Source organism: Dryas octopetala, chromosome 5 (genome assembly GCF_963921425.1).
Source record: "Dryas octopetala chromosome 5, drDryOcto1.1, whole genome shotgun sequence".
In the NCBI taxonomy this organism is placed as follows: Eukaryota; Viridiplantae; Streptophyta; class Magnoliopsida; order Rosales; family Rosaceae; genus Dryas; species Dryas octopetala.
In genome coordinates this window covers 2,265,485-2,281,603 of record NC_141370.1, presented here as the reverse complement: position 1 = coordinate 2,281,603, position 16,119 = coordinate 2,265,485, and the positions used below count along the sequence as shown (strand labels likewise).

Sequence of the window (16,119 nt, the reverse complement as noted above, 5' to 3'; positions counted from 1 at the left end):
GGAAAAAATCAGAAAATAGAGGGAGAGAGGCTGCTGGAGGCGTGAGCTCTCCTTTGGGGTGTTTTCTCTTCTTCTTTTCTTTTCTTGTAATTGTTAGATGAAAAACATGATTTCGTGGCTGTTCTTGTTCTCTAGCATGAACTAATCACGTTTTCTAGGGCCTAGGATTCAGCCCTAGGCCGAATTTTCAATGGATTGGTGATGTAGTTGCTGTTTCTTTAATTTCATGGATTGATGATTTTGATTTCATTGTTATCATTGTTCTCTAGTTGTTTCTAATCCTTGATTGATCACCTAGGATTATTGCATCTAGAATTTAATCAATTTAGGGTGAGGACAACCAATCAGCCCCTAATACAAGTGATAAACAACTTAGGATTTAGTAATTGGCTGAATACTAATTGTGTGAAATCAATTTTAAATCACCTAGGGTAGACGCCATGCACTAGGGGTTTAATTGCATTTATTTTCTCATATAAGCTTAATGAATTCTGTTTGTGTGTTCCTATGTAGATGCCATGCATAGGTCACATATAGAGTACAAGAACTAGGGTAGACGCCATGCACTAGTTTGTACATTTGGGGAATCATGCATTTCATGCTATGCCATAGGTGAATATGTGAATGCATTCATCAATAGGAATTAAAGGTTTCAGAAATTGCACCATGACATTGGATATGAGGTCTAGTGGTAAAGTCCTAGAGTCCTAGTATCATCTATCAATCTATTTTCACAAGATAATTTGCTGTTTTCATACTCTTTGCTAGTTGCGCATTTTAGTCTTTAAAGTTAGGTTTAAATTGCTGTTTTCAAGACATACAAACTCCCTCTCATTCGTGTGTGTGTGCGTGTGTTTCAGTTCAAGTGAGCAGCTGCCCTAGGCGTGACAACTTGGGCAGCCACTCGTGTCTTGTTTCCTTGTTTCTTTTTAGCATATGGATTATCATTTAAAGATCAATAATAGTCCTCGTGGGATCGACCTTGCTTGCCATCTATATTATATATAGATTCGTGCACTGCGAGTATTTAAATTTAAAACGAACAGTTTTTGGCGCCGTTGCCGGGGACTAGATTTGATCTTTGTGACAATCTTAGTGCGTTCTTTTAGTGTTTTTATTTAGTGATTATTTGCTGTTTTCTTTTTTTTAATTTGTTTTCCCTTTGTCCTTGTTCGTGTGCCGTGAGTCATAGTTGTAGGATTGTGTTTAGTTTTTCGTTTTTAACTTGTTTTAGTTTTCTGGTTTTCATATTTATTTAATTACATAGTTTATTTATTTCAAAAAAAAAAAAAAAAAATCCGAAAAAAATTACTTTTCTTTCTTATTGTTTAATTGTGGTTCTAACGTGTTTGTCTCTTATTTTGTAGGTACTTGTGCATGTCCCAGCCAGATCCTAACAAGTCAATTGAGGACACTTATTTGGATGAGAGATTAGCCGAAATCAGGTTGTTTTGTGAAAGGAGTAAGGCGGAGTTAGTTCGAGCAGCAACACGTCTACCTTTGCCATCCCCTACACCGTCTCTTACATCTTCATCAAGCTCTCACCAATTTGAAAAAGTTATGGCCGAGGAAGACAACGTGGAACACATGGGGGATCTAGACATCCCGACCATCCCTGCTTCCCCTTCAAGCATTGCCTTGCCACCTGCTGCAAGAAATTATGAGCTCAAATCTTCTCACTTTAATATGCTACCCTCTTTTCATGGTTTACCTAGTGAAGATCCGCTAACTCACCTTAAAGATATATTTAATGCTGTGAGCTTTTTGCCCTTGACAGGTGTGAATGAGAATCAACTCAAGATGAGGGTGTTTCCTTACACTTTGAAGGATAAAGCTAAGTTTTGGCTGAATTCTTTGAAACCTGGATCATTGAGGACTTGGGATGAAATTGAGAAGAAGTTCCTAGAAAAGTTCTTTTCATCTCAAAAGACGGATATGCTGCGAGATAAGATTATGCAGTTTTCTCAACAAGATGAGTCATTCTCAGAGGCTTGGGAGCGTTTTAATACATTGCTACTTCAATGTCCACATCATGGACTTCCTTTGAACTTATTGATGCGCATATTTTATAAAGGACTAACCCTTGCGAGTAGGAATGCTGTGATTAATTTTTCAGGTGGTTCTATCAGGAATAAGACAGCCCAGGAAGCCTCTGACCTCTATGAAGAGATGGCAAGAGAAACAATGCATTCAGATACTCGAGGTAAGTGCGCTGGTGTTAATGAGGTCAATACTTCTAATAATCTTGCATCTAATGCGCAGATCGCTCGGCTGGAACGTAAGATGGATGTCATACTTGCCCTAAATCAGAAAGCTCCATCATTGGAGGTTTGCGCCATTTGTGCTACACCTGGACATGAAACGATTTCTTGCCCTCATGGTGCCGATTTCCCTGAGTTTGTGCAAGAACAGGCCAACATGCTCAACTCATATAATCAGAGGCCCAGGAATGATCCATTCTCTCCTACTTACAATCCGGGGTGGCGGAATCATCCCAATTTCAGGTGGAGTAATAACCAGAATCAGCAGCAGCCTCAAGGTTCATTTCCACAACAACAGGCACATCAGGGCTATCAACAACAACAGCCTCAGAAGAAGTCCTTGGAAGATTTGATTGCATCCATGGCTCAGAGCACACAGTCTTTCATTCAGAAGTCAGAGACACATATGCAGAAGACTGATAGGGCCATTGCAAATCTTGAGCAACAAATGGGCCAGTTAGCTACCGCACTGAATCAAAGAGAGCCAGGGAGACTTCCAGGGCAAGTGATCATTAACCCCAAGAACAATGAGCAGGTGAATGCAATTACTCTCAGAGGGGGTAAGATAGTTGGGAAAGAGGAGAAAGAAGTTATTCAGGAAGGTGTCGAGTCAGAAGATGCACCTGAGATCATAGCCGAACCTGTTAAGGGTACCTTAGACTCTTCTGTGCCATCTTCAGGCAACCATGTGGTAGTTCCCAAGGGTTTTCCCTTACCTCAGGTACAATCTGACCCCTCTAAGTTAATTTCTATACATGCTCCTTTTCCTAGCAGGTTGCAGAAGGCTAAGAAAGAGGACCCTCTGAAGGGTGTTATGGAGATATTCAGGAAGGTGGAGATCAATATTCCCCTTCTAGATGCGATTAAGCAAGTGCCAAGGTATGCAAAGTTCCTCAAGGACTTGTGCACGAATAAGAGAAGGTTCAAAGAGTTCGAGACAGTGAAGGTCTCAGAGGAGGTTTCAGCAGTGCTTCAGAGGAAGCTACCTCCCAAGCTCAAGGACCCAGGCAGCTTCACTATCCCTTGTATCATTGGGGATTGTAGGTTTGAGAAAGCTCTCCTTGATTTAGGTGCTTCTGTGAATTTAATGCCATTTTCTGTGTATGAGACTCTGAATTTAGGTGAGCTGAAGGCGACCTCTGTGAGTATCCAGTTAGCTGATAGATCAGTTAAGTACCCCAGAGGAATTTTGGAAGATGTACTTGTGCGAGTAGATGGATTGATATTGCCGGCTGATTTCCTAGTTTTGGAAATGGAGGCCGTACCTATGTATGAGGCACAATTACCCTTGATACTTGGTCGTCCCTTTATGGCCACTGCAGGTACAAAAATTGATGTTCAACAGGGTACACTAACTATGAATGTGCAGGGACAGACCATTGAGTTCAGAGTGTTTGAGGCACTCAAACTACCCAGTGATGAGCACGAGTGCTTTAGGGTGGATGTTATGGATTTGGTTTGTCAACAGGTGTTTAATGTGACTTGTAGCAGTGATCCGTTGGATAGAGCTTTGATTCATAGCCCTATGGCTGTGCATGAGGATGAGCAGGTTGCGAGCATTTTGGCTCACTTAGAGGCCGTACCCCGCTGTTCAGGTATGTATATTTCTGCTTTTGAGCCTTTACCTGTTTCTGATACAAAACTTGTACCCTCTGTGTTGCAGGCACCTAAGCTAGAGTTGAAGGATTTGCCCGAGCATCTGAAGTATGCCTATTTGGGTGAGGGAAGCACATTACCTGTGATCATTGCTTCCAACCTCAATGCAGAGGAAGAAGAGAAATTGTTGAGAGTGCTAAGAGAGCACAAAACAGCAATTGGGTGGAGTATTGCAGATATCAAGGGAATCAGTCCCTCGAGGTGTATGCACAGGATATTGTTGGAGGATGGAGCTAAGCCGACTAGAGAGGCTCAGCGTAGACTCAACCCAGTGATGAAGGAAGTTGTGCTGAAGGAGGTGCTGAAGTTGCTAGATGTGGGTATTATTTATCCCATATCAGATAGCAAATGGGTGAGTCCGGTGCAAGTGGTTCCTAAGAAGTCTGGTGTTACAGTGGTCAGAAATGATGCAAATGAGCTGGTGCCAACTCGAGTACAGACAGGGTGGCGTGTCTGCATAGACTACAGGAAACTTAACTCAGGTACTCGGAAAGACCATTTCCCATTACCTTTTATTGATCAGATGTTGGAACGTCTTGCAGGTCATAGCCATTATTGCTTTCTAGATGGGTATTCAGGCTACAACCAGATAGCTATAGCCCCAGAGGACCAGGAGAAGACGACATTTACCTGTCCCTATGGCACTTTTGCCTACAGGCGCATGCCCTTTGGCTTGTGCAATGCTCCAGGTACTTTTCAGCGATGCATGATGAGCATCTTTTCGGATATGGTGGAGCATATAATAGAGGTATTTATGGATGACTTCAGTGTATTTGGTTCTTCTTATGATAAATGCCTACATAATCTTGCTTTGGTTTTAGAAAGATGCCAGGAATGCAATTTGGTTTTGAATTGGGAGAAGTGCCATTTTATGGTACAACAGGGTATTGTTCTTGGCCATGTCATATCCAGTAGAGGGATAGAGGTGGATAAGGCCAAGGTTGATCTGGTAAGTAATCTTCCACCACCTTTGACAGTTAAGGATGTGAGATCGTTTCTTGGTCATGCAGGTTTTTACAGGCGGTTCATTAAGGATTTTTCCCAGATAGCTCGGCCGTTGAGTAGATTGTTGGCCAAGGAGGTGCCGTTTGAATTCAATGAGGAATGTCTAGCCGCATTTAATAGATTGAAGACTCTTCTCACATCAGCTCCAGTCATTATGCCTCCTGATTGGAGTTTGCCATTTGAGCTGATGTGCGATGCTTCTGATTATGCTGTGGGAGCTGTGTTAGGGCAGAGAGTGAACAAGATACCACATGTTATCTACTATGCCAGTCGGACTCTCAACGATGCCCAGCTGAATTATTCCACCACAGAGAAGGAGCTTTTGGCTGTCATTTTTGCTTTAGAAAAATTCAGGTCATATCTGATTGGAACTAAAGTGATTGTGTTTTCTGATCATGCAGCGCTTAGGTACCTTCTACAGAAGAAAGATGCGAAGCCCAGGCTGATTAGATGGATTTTGTTGCTCCAGGAGTTTGACCTGGAGATCAAAGATAAGAAGGGCTCAGAGAATGTGGTGGCGGATCACCTTAGTCGATTGGTGCACAGTTCTACTGCAGAGGAGGACATCCTCCCTCTGAATGAGCGATTCCCAGATGAGCAGTTGTTCTCATTGTCTGTTTATGTTCCTTGGTACTCTGATATTGTTAATTATATTGTTACAGGAGAACTTCCAGGTGATATACAGAGAGCTCAGAAGGAGAAGCTCATTAGCACGGCTAAGTATTATATATGGGATGATCCATATCTATTTAAGTGGTGCCCCGACCAGATCATCAGAAGGTGTGTGCCAGAATCTGAGTTTCAGTCTATACTAACTTTTTGCCATTCTGATGCATGTGGAGGACATGGTGGAGCAAAGAAGACGGCCCTAAAAGTGTTGCAGTGTGGCTTTTACTGGCCTAGTTTGTTCAAGGATGCTTATACATTCTGCACCACTTGTGATAGGTGCCAAAAGTTGGGTAACATTTCTTCACGAAATCAAATGCCTCTTAACCCCATTCTTATTGTTGAGATTTTTGATGTCTGGGGCATTGATTTCATGGGCCCATTTCCGTCTTCCAAGGGTTATTTGTATATCTTGCTTGCGGTTGATTATGTGTCGAAATGGGTGGAAGCAATTCCATCCAAGACTAATGATTCTAGAGTTGTCCTCAGATTTCTTAAGGATCACATTTTTGCAAGATTTGGCGCTCCCAGAGCTATTATTAGTGATGGAGGATCTCACTTCAACAACAGGTTATTTGCGGCCTTGCTGAGCAAATATGGTATCAAGCATAAGGTTTCTACACCTTATCACCCCCAGACAAGTGGACAGGCTGAGATCTGTAATAGGGAAATTAAGCAAATTTTGGAGAAGACTGTGAGCCCCTCCCTGAAAGATTGGTCAGATCGCCTCTTAGATGCTCTATGGGCTTATCGTACAGCGTATAAGACTCCCATTGGTATGTCCCCGTACAGGTTGGTTTTTGGTAAGCCATGTCATTTACCTGTTGAATTAGAGCATAAAGCATATTGGGCTATTAAACATTTCAATTTTAAGATGAACGAGGCAGGTGACCATAGGAAGCTACAATTGAGTGAGTTGGAAGAACTCAGGAATGAGGCTTATGAGAGTTCTAGGATTTACAAAGACAAGACTAAGGCCTACCATGACAAGGCCATTTTGAGGAAACATTTCGAAGTGGGTCAGAAAGTCTTGCTTTACAATTCTCGCCTCAGACTCTTTCCAGGTAAACTTCGTTCTCGATGGTATGGTCCATTTACTGTTACTAATGTTTACCCTCATGGTGCAGTCGAGGTCTGCAATACAAAGACAAAGAATACATTCAAGGTGAATGGCCATCGACTTAAGCCTTACTTGGAGGCTAATATGGAGCGTTCGGAGGAGAACATGCTCTTGGAGGATCCTGTTCCATTAGCGTGATGTCCTGCCAAGTCTGGCTGAAGACTCTAAACTTAGCGCTGATTGGGAGGCAACCCAACATTTGGAGAGAAGAAACATTGCCCTATGGCTGTTTGCATGGATATCAGGGAGTTCTTAATCTTGTGCTTTCCTTTAGTTGTGGTCTGTTTTTAGGCCATTAGAGTTTTTGTCTTCCTAGCCTGAATGATTCATTGCATGCTTAGTTCGAAACATTGAGGACAATGTTTCATTTAAGTTTGGGGGAAGAGTTTTAGGTTTAAGTTTTGAGATTTTCGTTCAAATTTTTGAAAAATACCAAAAATATTTTTTTGTTTTTATGGCCTTTAGGTTCCTGTCCACCACTATGATGAATTGCAAATGCTTTGATCTTGCATACTTTGGTCGAATTGGTGAAACTAGTTCTTTTGATTATTCTTTTGACATTTAACTCATTTTGAGCATGTTTGAGCTATCTTTGTGTGGATTACAAATGCTGGCATAGTTTAGACTGAAAATGATTGCATGCTTGTATGATCTAGGCTTCTAGTGAACTTATATACCCCTTGTGAGATTCGAGCTTTAATTCTTCTGTTTTGAGGGTTATATGCTAATACTCCATACGTTCATTGAATATCTAGAGTTTGCATGATCTCATTATCTTTCACTTGATCAAATGCTTGAAATGTGCATCATTTTAAATCAAATGATAGAACTTCCATCTCAATTTAATTGAAGCATGTTGTAACTACATGGAACCTAGGAAATGATGTAGGCCTTCTTTGTCTCGTTTGTGCCATTCTAGCCATCCTTTTTGTGTTCATTTATACCCCTAGTTGCCTTGTTGAGCCTTGTCAGCCTTTTTTGTTTCTTAACCATGTTACCCGTGCCAACCCCTAGTTTGGGGGAAGTACCCTTCCATTGTGCGTATCTACCCAAACTTAAGGGATTGTGGAGAACTGGTTTATGATAATTGTTCATTTGTGTGCAAGGCTTGGGAATAATGTGGAAAAGAAAAGAAAAAGAATTGAATATGTTGCCGTGCCCAAAAGAAAATAGAAAAAAAAAAAAAAAAAAAAAAAAAAAAGAAAGTGAAAAGGGTAGGCATGTGTATCACAAGTGTGCAAATTCAAGAATGCAAGCCTTGTTGCCAAAGTGTATAAGAATGAAATGACAACGTAAAACCTGATTCTCTATGGTTCCCTTAAGTCTTTGTGTTTTCCATACCTTTCTTGTTAAAACCCTTCACCGTTAGCCTCATTACAACCCATATGTAAAAGTCCTATATGATCTTAGGTGAAGTGTAGTCTTAATGTGGAGATTAGATGGGATGGAAGCATATTGTATTTTGATTTGATTTCGGGTATTTGGTATCTTTCATGAGATCATTATTCTTTCACTTGTGCTTTCGTTCTTACATATATGTGAGTAATTTGAATTTGTATGCATAAACTCGCTCACATATGCTTTTTGAGTGAATCACTATTTAACCAATATCTCAGTGCTTTATTTGAGAGTGACTATCTTTGTGAGAATTGAAGTGACACTAGCTGCTTATGATTACTCAAGTTGCTTGAAAGTTCAGATTGAAAACTATGTTGATATTGTCTTACGCACATGATGCTTTAATCTTGTTGACTGTGAGTTAGTGTTGGCATTTGGTAATCTCTGGAACTAGTGTGAAATCTATTTGACTGAGTTATGAATGATCAAGCATACCTGAGATTTTTGGTGGACGGTTAGGTTGTTTTTGGAGTCTTAGTGTAGTTTTGTTTTGTTTTGCTAGGGACTAGCAAATGTTAAGTTTGGGGGAATTTGTTGGGTCCTTAAATGTTTACATTTTAGGCCCTCTATCTTCATGTATTTAGTACTTAGTCCCTATATTTTATGTTATTTATTTGTGTTTTTCTCTTTTGTAGGTGGAAAGCCCATAGGAATTAAATGGATGCAAATCAGCCCATTTTGAGCTTAAATGAATATTTGCTGTTTAAATGGAAGCCCAAGATCAAGAGAGGCTCCAAGAGCATGAAGAAATGAAAGCCCAACCCAAACCACATAGGAAGTGGCGTGTGTGCTAAGAGAGAAGGGCTGGCCGCACCTTGCAAGGCTTTCCTTTCCTAATTGGGCTCTAAAAATCAGATTTGATATAACCTGATTTATTTCATTTTAATTCCTGATTTATTGGAGGCCCATTAGGGGAGGAAATCAGCTACATGCAAGCCCATAGGGGTCAGCTACACCATGTGCAAGAGAGGGAAACCCTAGGGCCTTGCGCAAGTCACTTAAGCCCAAGAAGCCAAGCCCATGCCGCATTTTCCTAGCTTGGAAACCCTAGCTGGCCGCACATCCTTGCTCCCCAAAACCCTAGCTGCTGCACATCCTTATATATACATCTCTTTCTATCATTTTAGGGGTTCAGACACTTGGAAAAAATCAGAAAATAGAGGGAGAGAGGCTGCTGGAGGCGTGAGCTCTCCTTTGGGGTGTTTTCTCTTCTTCTTTTCTTTTCTTGTAATTGTTAGATGAAAAACATGATTTCGTGGCTGTTCTTGTTCTCTAGCATGAACTAATCACGTTTTCTAGGGCCTAGGATTCAGCCCTAGGCCGAATTTTCAATGGATTGGTGATGTAGTTGCTGTTTCTTTAATTTCATGGATTGATGATTTTGATTTCATTGTTATCATTGTTCTCTAGTTGTTTCTAATCCTTGATTGATCACCTAGGATTATTGCATCTAGAATTTAATCAATTTAGGGTGAGGACAACCAATCAGCCCCTAATACAAGTGATAAACAACTTAGGATTTAGTAATTGGCTGAATACTAATTGTGTGAAATCAATTTTAAATCACCTAGGGTAGACGCCATGCACTAGGGGTTTAATTGCATTTATTTTCTCATATAAGCTTAATGAATTCTGTTTGTGTGTTCCTATGTAGATGCCATGCATAGGTCACATATAGAGTACAAGAACTAGGGTAGACGCCATGCACTAGTTTGTACATTTGGGGAATCATGCATTTCATGCTATGCCATAGGTGAATATGTGAATGCATTCATCAATAGGAATTAAAGGTTTCAGAAATTGCACCATGACATTGGATATGAGGTCTAGTGGTAAAGTCCTAGAGTCCTAGTATCATCTATCAATCTATTTTCACAAGATAATTTGCTGTTTTCATACTCTTTGCTAGTTGCGCATTTTAGTCTTTAAAGTTAGGTTTAAATTGCTGTTTTCAAGACATACAAACTCCCTCTCATTCGTGTGTGTGTGCGTGTGTTTCAGTTCAAGTGAGCAGCTGCCCTAGGCGTGACAACTTGGGCAGCCACTCGTGTCTTGTTTCCTTGTTTCTTTTTAGCATATGGATTATCATTTAAAGATCAATAATAGTCCTCGTGGGATCGACCTTGCTTGCCATCTATATTATATATAGATTCGTGCACTGCGAGTATTTAAATTTAAAACGAACAGTGCAAGACCAGCAGCCCATGCGCAAGGGAGGGGGCCCTAGCTGACTTGCATGCGCCACTTAAGCCCAAGAGGACCAAGCCTTGCCGAAAGCCCACAAGCCCTAACCCTAGCTGATGCCGCAAGCAACAAGGAAAAGGAACCCTAGCAGCCGCATGTTTCCTTCTCCTTGCCTCTCAAGGAATGCACCTCTATAAATATATCATATACCTCAGACCTCAGGGATCACTTTCTCACCTCCTACACTCCAGCCGAAATTCCTTTAGTCTTTAGTTTTATTTTTCTGTTCTAGGTTATTATTTTAGTTTAATTCTTGTGAGAGCTAGCCGAAGGTAGAGAGAGAGAGAGAGGAGTGGCGTGGCTGCAAGGAAGGACACCCTTAAACCGCAAGCCCTAGCTCACCATAGCCGTGAGCCAATTGCTTGTGCAAGGTGCCTTCTCTTCCTTGTCTTGCCGCAGCCCCTTCCCCTTGCTTCTTTTGATTTTCGTTCTAGTTTTGTATTTTATTGTTGGATTATGCTTCTGAATTTATTTAATTAAGTTTCTGAATTTATTTAGTGCATAGTTCTGATTTCTTTTAGTTTATGCACTTTGATTTAGTTGTTTAGTTTATGTTTTTAGTTTTGCGTTTCTGATTTCCTTTTGCAAGCATGAATTGGGATTTTGTTTTTTGTTGCTGTTTTTATTTATTTAAATTAAGTATGTAGGTTAGTTATTCTATCTTGCATTTTAGTCGTAGGTTGATTAATGGATTTGCATGTTCTAACAAATCGTTTATCCGTCTCTTGGTCTGTTAGTTTGATGTTTGCACATATTAAATTTCCACTATCTATTAGAACCCGTCACTAGTTGTTTGCATCCTTTGACTGGCCACCTTAGGGTAATTGCATATAGTTTATTTGTTAGGTTTAGCTGTGAAATAGTCAAAGACACTAAACCACAAGTAACAAGGGAATAAGGGATTATTCTTGGTAGTGGGGTTGGGCGACCTCTATAAGGAAATAGTCAAAGCTTATATGTTGTGCATGTTTGACGTTCTCACAAATCTTAATGACTCCTGCATGGGTAACAGCTGCCTTAGCTTGAACTAGGGAACATGTAGGTTAACTGGCTAAGGAAGGCCCAAGAAGCTCTTAGTTTATGCATTAGGAGAACAATTGCGAGAAAGTAACTAGCCAAACCTTTTTAGCAGTCAAACTTTAATATGTTGTGTTCAAATTAACTGTCATTAGCCTTGGATGGTTATTGCATGCTTATCTGATTTGAAACTGAAAACTTAACATTGCAAGATAGAATAAAGTGTGTGTGCGTGTGGTGATGTGTGCGTGTGTTCCATCTTTCCAAAACCCCCCATTTAGTTATTCTAGTGATTAATTGCATTGATTTATTGTATATTAACCATTCCCTGTGGGATCGACCTCGTGCTTGTACGCTTTGCTACTGATGCGATTCGTGCACTTGCGAGTAAACTTAGAATGAGATAATTGCTTATTTTGTTCTAAGAAAACACAATCAACATTAAGCCCAAAACCCTAGCTGCTGCACATCCTTCTTTCCCAAAACCCTAGCTGCCGCATTTTTGACAGGACCGCCCCCGGATTACACCCTGAAACCCGGAGAGGTCCTGCGGGAATCCAAAATCAGGGAAAATCCTACCGAAAATTCGGCAGAACCTCCCCTGAAAATGGACTAACCCAGAAATTTCAAACCTGTTAAAAAGCACTTCTATACAGCAACCAACTCTACCACAACCAAATAGGGTCTCAGACCCAACAATTCCACAGAAATCCAACTTAAAATTGTAGAGTGGTTATCAGAGCTACTAATCCTATTACAGCAATTATTACATTTAAGGATAGGAACTTCTAAAATGGAAATGAATCCCTACAAGATCTGGGGGCAGAAAACGGATGTGATTTGCCTCGACGCGTTTGGCTCGACCTCCACCAATGCTACTACCTGGGGGACAATTTAAGACAAAACAAGAAAACGGTGAGATAGGCAGTGAGTGGACACTTAAATGGAAATGAAATCAAGTCTAAATATTTTTAACTCTAAAACCTCACGTCGCTCTTTGAACACCCCCAGTTTTAAAATCATTTTCAGGCTTAAGAGTATTGTAAAACTAAACCAAAGCACCAACTCTTTATCGAATAAAACTTCAAACATTAAAAGTTCTTAGTAGTTTATAAATTTAAAATAAAATATCGAAATAAAACTGTATAATACATTTGTAATAAAATAATTTAAACTGAAAACTTCTTTCTCAAACCACTCTCAACATACTGAAAAATTTATAAAACTGCTCAACTGAAACCGTCATACTTAAAAACCTTTTGCTGCCATAAACTCATCACTTAAAATACTTAACAGTTGAAAACACACACCAGTCAGTTACCCATAGAATCTGTCATACATGCGCAGAGCCGAGGATCTGTCATACGCATGCAGAGCCATAAATAATCTGTCATACATGCGCAGAGCCGAGAATCTGTCATACGCATGCAGAGCCACAAATTCTGTCGTACATGCACGCAGAGCGGCCCCCAAAGGGCGAAGCATCCCGACACACGGCCCAAAGCCTATGTGTGTGCCGTGATGGGTCCCAAAGACCTATTAAATCTGATAACCTGGAAGGTACTGCAAAGGTGGTTTGAAAACCGATAACTCACAAACACATAATTCAAATCTCAATCCTTTCATTTTTCTTCCAAAACTCTTCTTAACAAAACCAAACTCATCGAATATACATTTGTTCAACTCAAAATATCTAAATTCATAAATCCATGAAACTTTGAAATGCAAAAACCATAAATATCAATTTTAAATTTAGGAAAGAAGAATTTAAAAACCAAATTTTAACTTAAAATCCTTTAGCTTAAATTCAAACTCAATATAGCTAAGTAATGGAATTTAATCATCAACATATAAAATATTTCAGAAAGATTAAAAGTTAGTCCACTCACAGTGATTGCCCTAGCTTCGATCCTCCGCCGGATCGTCACGAGCCACGGTCGTCTCGCCTATAAAATAAACAAAAACAGAGATTAGTCTCGGTTCTACGCCCTTTAAAGGATATGTGTGTGGAGTCTAACGTCCCACTCGACTTCGTTCCTACGCGATTGGTTTACGATCTACACGAATTGACCAATAACACTTCCACAAACGCCCCTAAGGTTTCCCGGTTCAACCTAACCACAATCACTATGACTATTAACGATAACCCAATCAACCAATTATCATAAATACTCTAAAATTATGAATTATCAGTGGGGGTTTCGAAATCATAGAGGTTGCTGCCCAATGTGGCTGTTTCAAGCCCAAAAATTAACTAAATATACAAAAATTTCTCAATCTTCATATACATTCACATCTAACATCCAATTTCGGGTTTCCTAAACATGAGATTGTCCAAATCACACCAAAATTACCCCAAGACTGAGCCAATCCTCAGCAAACCCGAAATGGGTTCCAACTTGTAAATCAAACTTCCCAAAACTCAAATGTCTCTAAATTATTCTAAATTTCAGGTTCTATATGACCAATGGGTACTTTAGGGATGTAAATCATCTCAGAAAACAAAGAGAAAAGCCATCAATTTGAAATCTATATAGGAACCCGAAATGGCCCTTCAATCCTCCAAAAATCAAATTTCCAAATGCTCAAATTGGTCAAGACAGAGTAAGGAGAATTAAAGCCCAGAAAAAATGGAGGAAAACCCACCTGGTATGGAGGTGATTGGCGCCGGAAAACTGGTCGGAGAAGGGAGAGAAGCCGGCGGCCAGTGGAGCTCTTCTGACAGCAACCGCGCGCAGGGGGTGGCTGGGTTGGCTGGAGGAATGGCCAGGAGAGATGGTCGGCGTCGGGATGGCTTGCCGGAGGTCTCAGGTGGCCGGAATGGCCGGCGGCGTGGGTTTTGGGTGGCTGGGTGCAGAGGTTGGGTGCGCACAGAGAAAGGGGAGAGAGAGAAAACACAAGGAGAGAGAGAGAGAATAGGCTCGGGGAAGCTGGTCGGCGCTGGGGGGTGTTTTCCGGAGCCAGGGGCTGGCCGGTGATGGTGAGTGGGGGTGGCTGGGTGGTGCGCGCAGGGGAGAGGGTGCGAAGGAGAGGGAAAACCGAGAGAGAGGGTGCGGGGAGAGAGAATAAATAGAGGTAGAGAGAGTTCTAGAGAGAAATTTCTAGAAAAATCTAGAGAGAGAGAGGAAATCTGATTTTTTAAAACCCACTTTTATAAATTTACAACATTGCCCCTCACTTTAAACGCCTATATCTTTCAAACCGTAACTCAGATCGAAGCGTGCTACGTGTCTATGAAATCGTGGGATCGAAACCTATCTAACGGACCCAAAGTCAAAATCGAAAACCCATTCATTTTAAAAGTCAACTTTTGGTCAAGCTTAAATTAAAACAAAAATAAATAAATCAAAACTCTTTTTATTTTCCAAATAAATCTCAAAATCTTTAAAATACAATCCAACATCTTTTATAAACCTCTTCAAAACATAGTTAAATAAAAATTTAAATTTCTAGTGAAAATTTGGGTCGGGTCGTTACAATTTTCCTAGCCTTACAAAACCCTAGCTGCCGCACACCCTTATATATTCATCTCTTTCTCTCATTTTGGGGGTTCACACACTTGGAAAAAAATCAGAAAATAGAGAGAGAGAGGCTGCTGGAGGCGTGAGCTCTCCTTGGGGTGTTTTCTCTTCTTCTTCTCTTTTCTTGTAATTGTTAGATGAAACACATGATTTCTTGGCTGTTCTTGTTTTCTAGCATGAACTAATCACGTTTTCTAGGGCCTAGGATTCAGCCCTAGGCCGAATATTCAATGGTTTGGTTATGTAGTTGCTGCTTATTTATTTAATTCCATGGATTTGATGATTTTGATTTCACTGTTTTCATTGTTCTCTAGTTGTTCCTAATCCTTGATTGATCACCTAGGATTATTGCATCTAGAATTTAATCAAATTAGGGTGAGGACAACCAATCAATCCCTAATGTGCGTGATAAACAATCTAGGGCTTAGTAATTGGCTAAATTCTGATTGTGTGAAATCAATTTTAGATCACCTAGGGTAGACGCCATGCACTAGGGGTTTAATTGCATTTATTCTCTCATATAAGCTTAATGAATTCGGTTTGTGCATTCCTATGTAGATGCCATGCATAGGTCACATATAGAGTACAAGAACTAAGGTAGACGCCATGCACTAGTTTATACATTTGGGGAATCATGCATTTCATGCTATGCCATAGGTGAATATGCGAATGCATTCATCAATAAGAATTAACGGTTTCAGAAATTGCACCATGACATTGAATATGAGGTCTAGTGGTAAAGTTCTAGAGTCCTAGTATCATCTATCAATCTATTTTCACAAGATAACTTGCTGTTTCATACTCTTTGCTGGTTGCGCATCTTAGTCTTTAAAGTAGGTTTAATTTGCTGTTTTCAGGTCATACAAACTCCCTCCAATTCGTGTGTGTGTGCGTGTGTTTCATTTCAAGTGAGCAGCTGTCCTAGGCGTGACAACTTGGGCAGCCACTCGTGTCTTGTTTTCTTGTTTCTTTTTAGCATTCGGATTATCATTCAAAGATCAACAATAGTCCTCGTGGGATCGACCTTGCTTGCCATCTATATTATATATAGATTCGTGCACTGCGAGTATTACAATTTAAAACGAACAGGCTGCCACCTTGGACCATGCGCATTGGGCTTGGGCTGCTAGGGTTAGGTGCATGCATGCATGCATGGCCCCTCTTGACTCTCGGCATGACCTAGGCCCAAAGCCCATTTGACTTGTTGACTTGTCATCTTTGACCCTTGACC

The 16,119-nt window shown here is 40.5% G+C and overlaps 1 protein-coding gene across 1 annotated transcript; it reads left to right on the top strand.

Moving 5' to 3' along the window:
* The first annotated feature begins 1,377 nt into the window (after window positions 1–1,377).
* On the top strand, window positions 1,378–4,768 carry LOC147283539 (uncharacterized). The gene is made up of 2 exons (XM_086244010.1): window positions 1,378–4,665; window positions 4,739–4,768. Exons 1-2 carry the CDS (start codon window positions 1,378–1,380, stop codon window positions 4,766–4,768), a joined length of 3,318 nt encoding a protein of 1,105 aa, XP_086100136.1.
* The last annotated feature ends 11,351 nt before the right edge of the window (window positions 4,769–16,119 follow it).

Coding starts and splice junctions, on each gene's coding strand:
- LOC147283539 (XM_086244010.1), top strand. CDS start 1,378: ATGTCCCAGCCAGATCCTAACAAGTCAATTGAGGACACTTATTTGGAT. Junction 4,666..4,738: donor TGGTGGAGCATATAATAGAG/GTATTTATGGAT, acceptor CTTTGGTTTTAG/AAAGATGCCAGGAATGCAAT.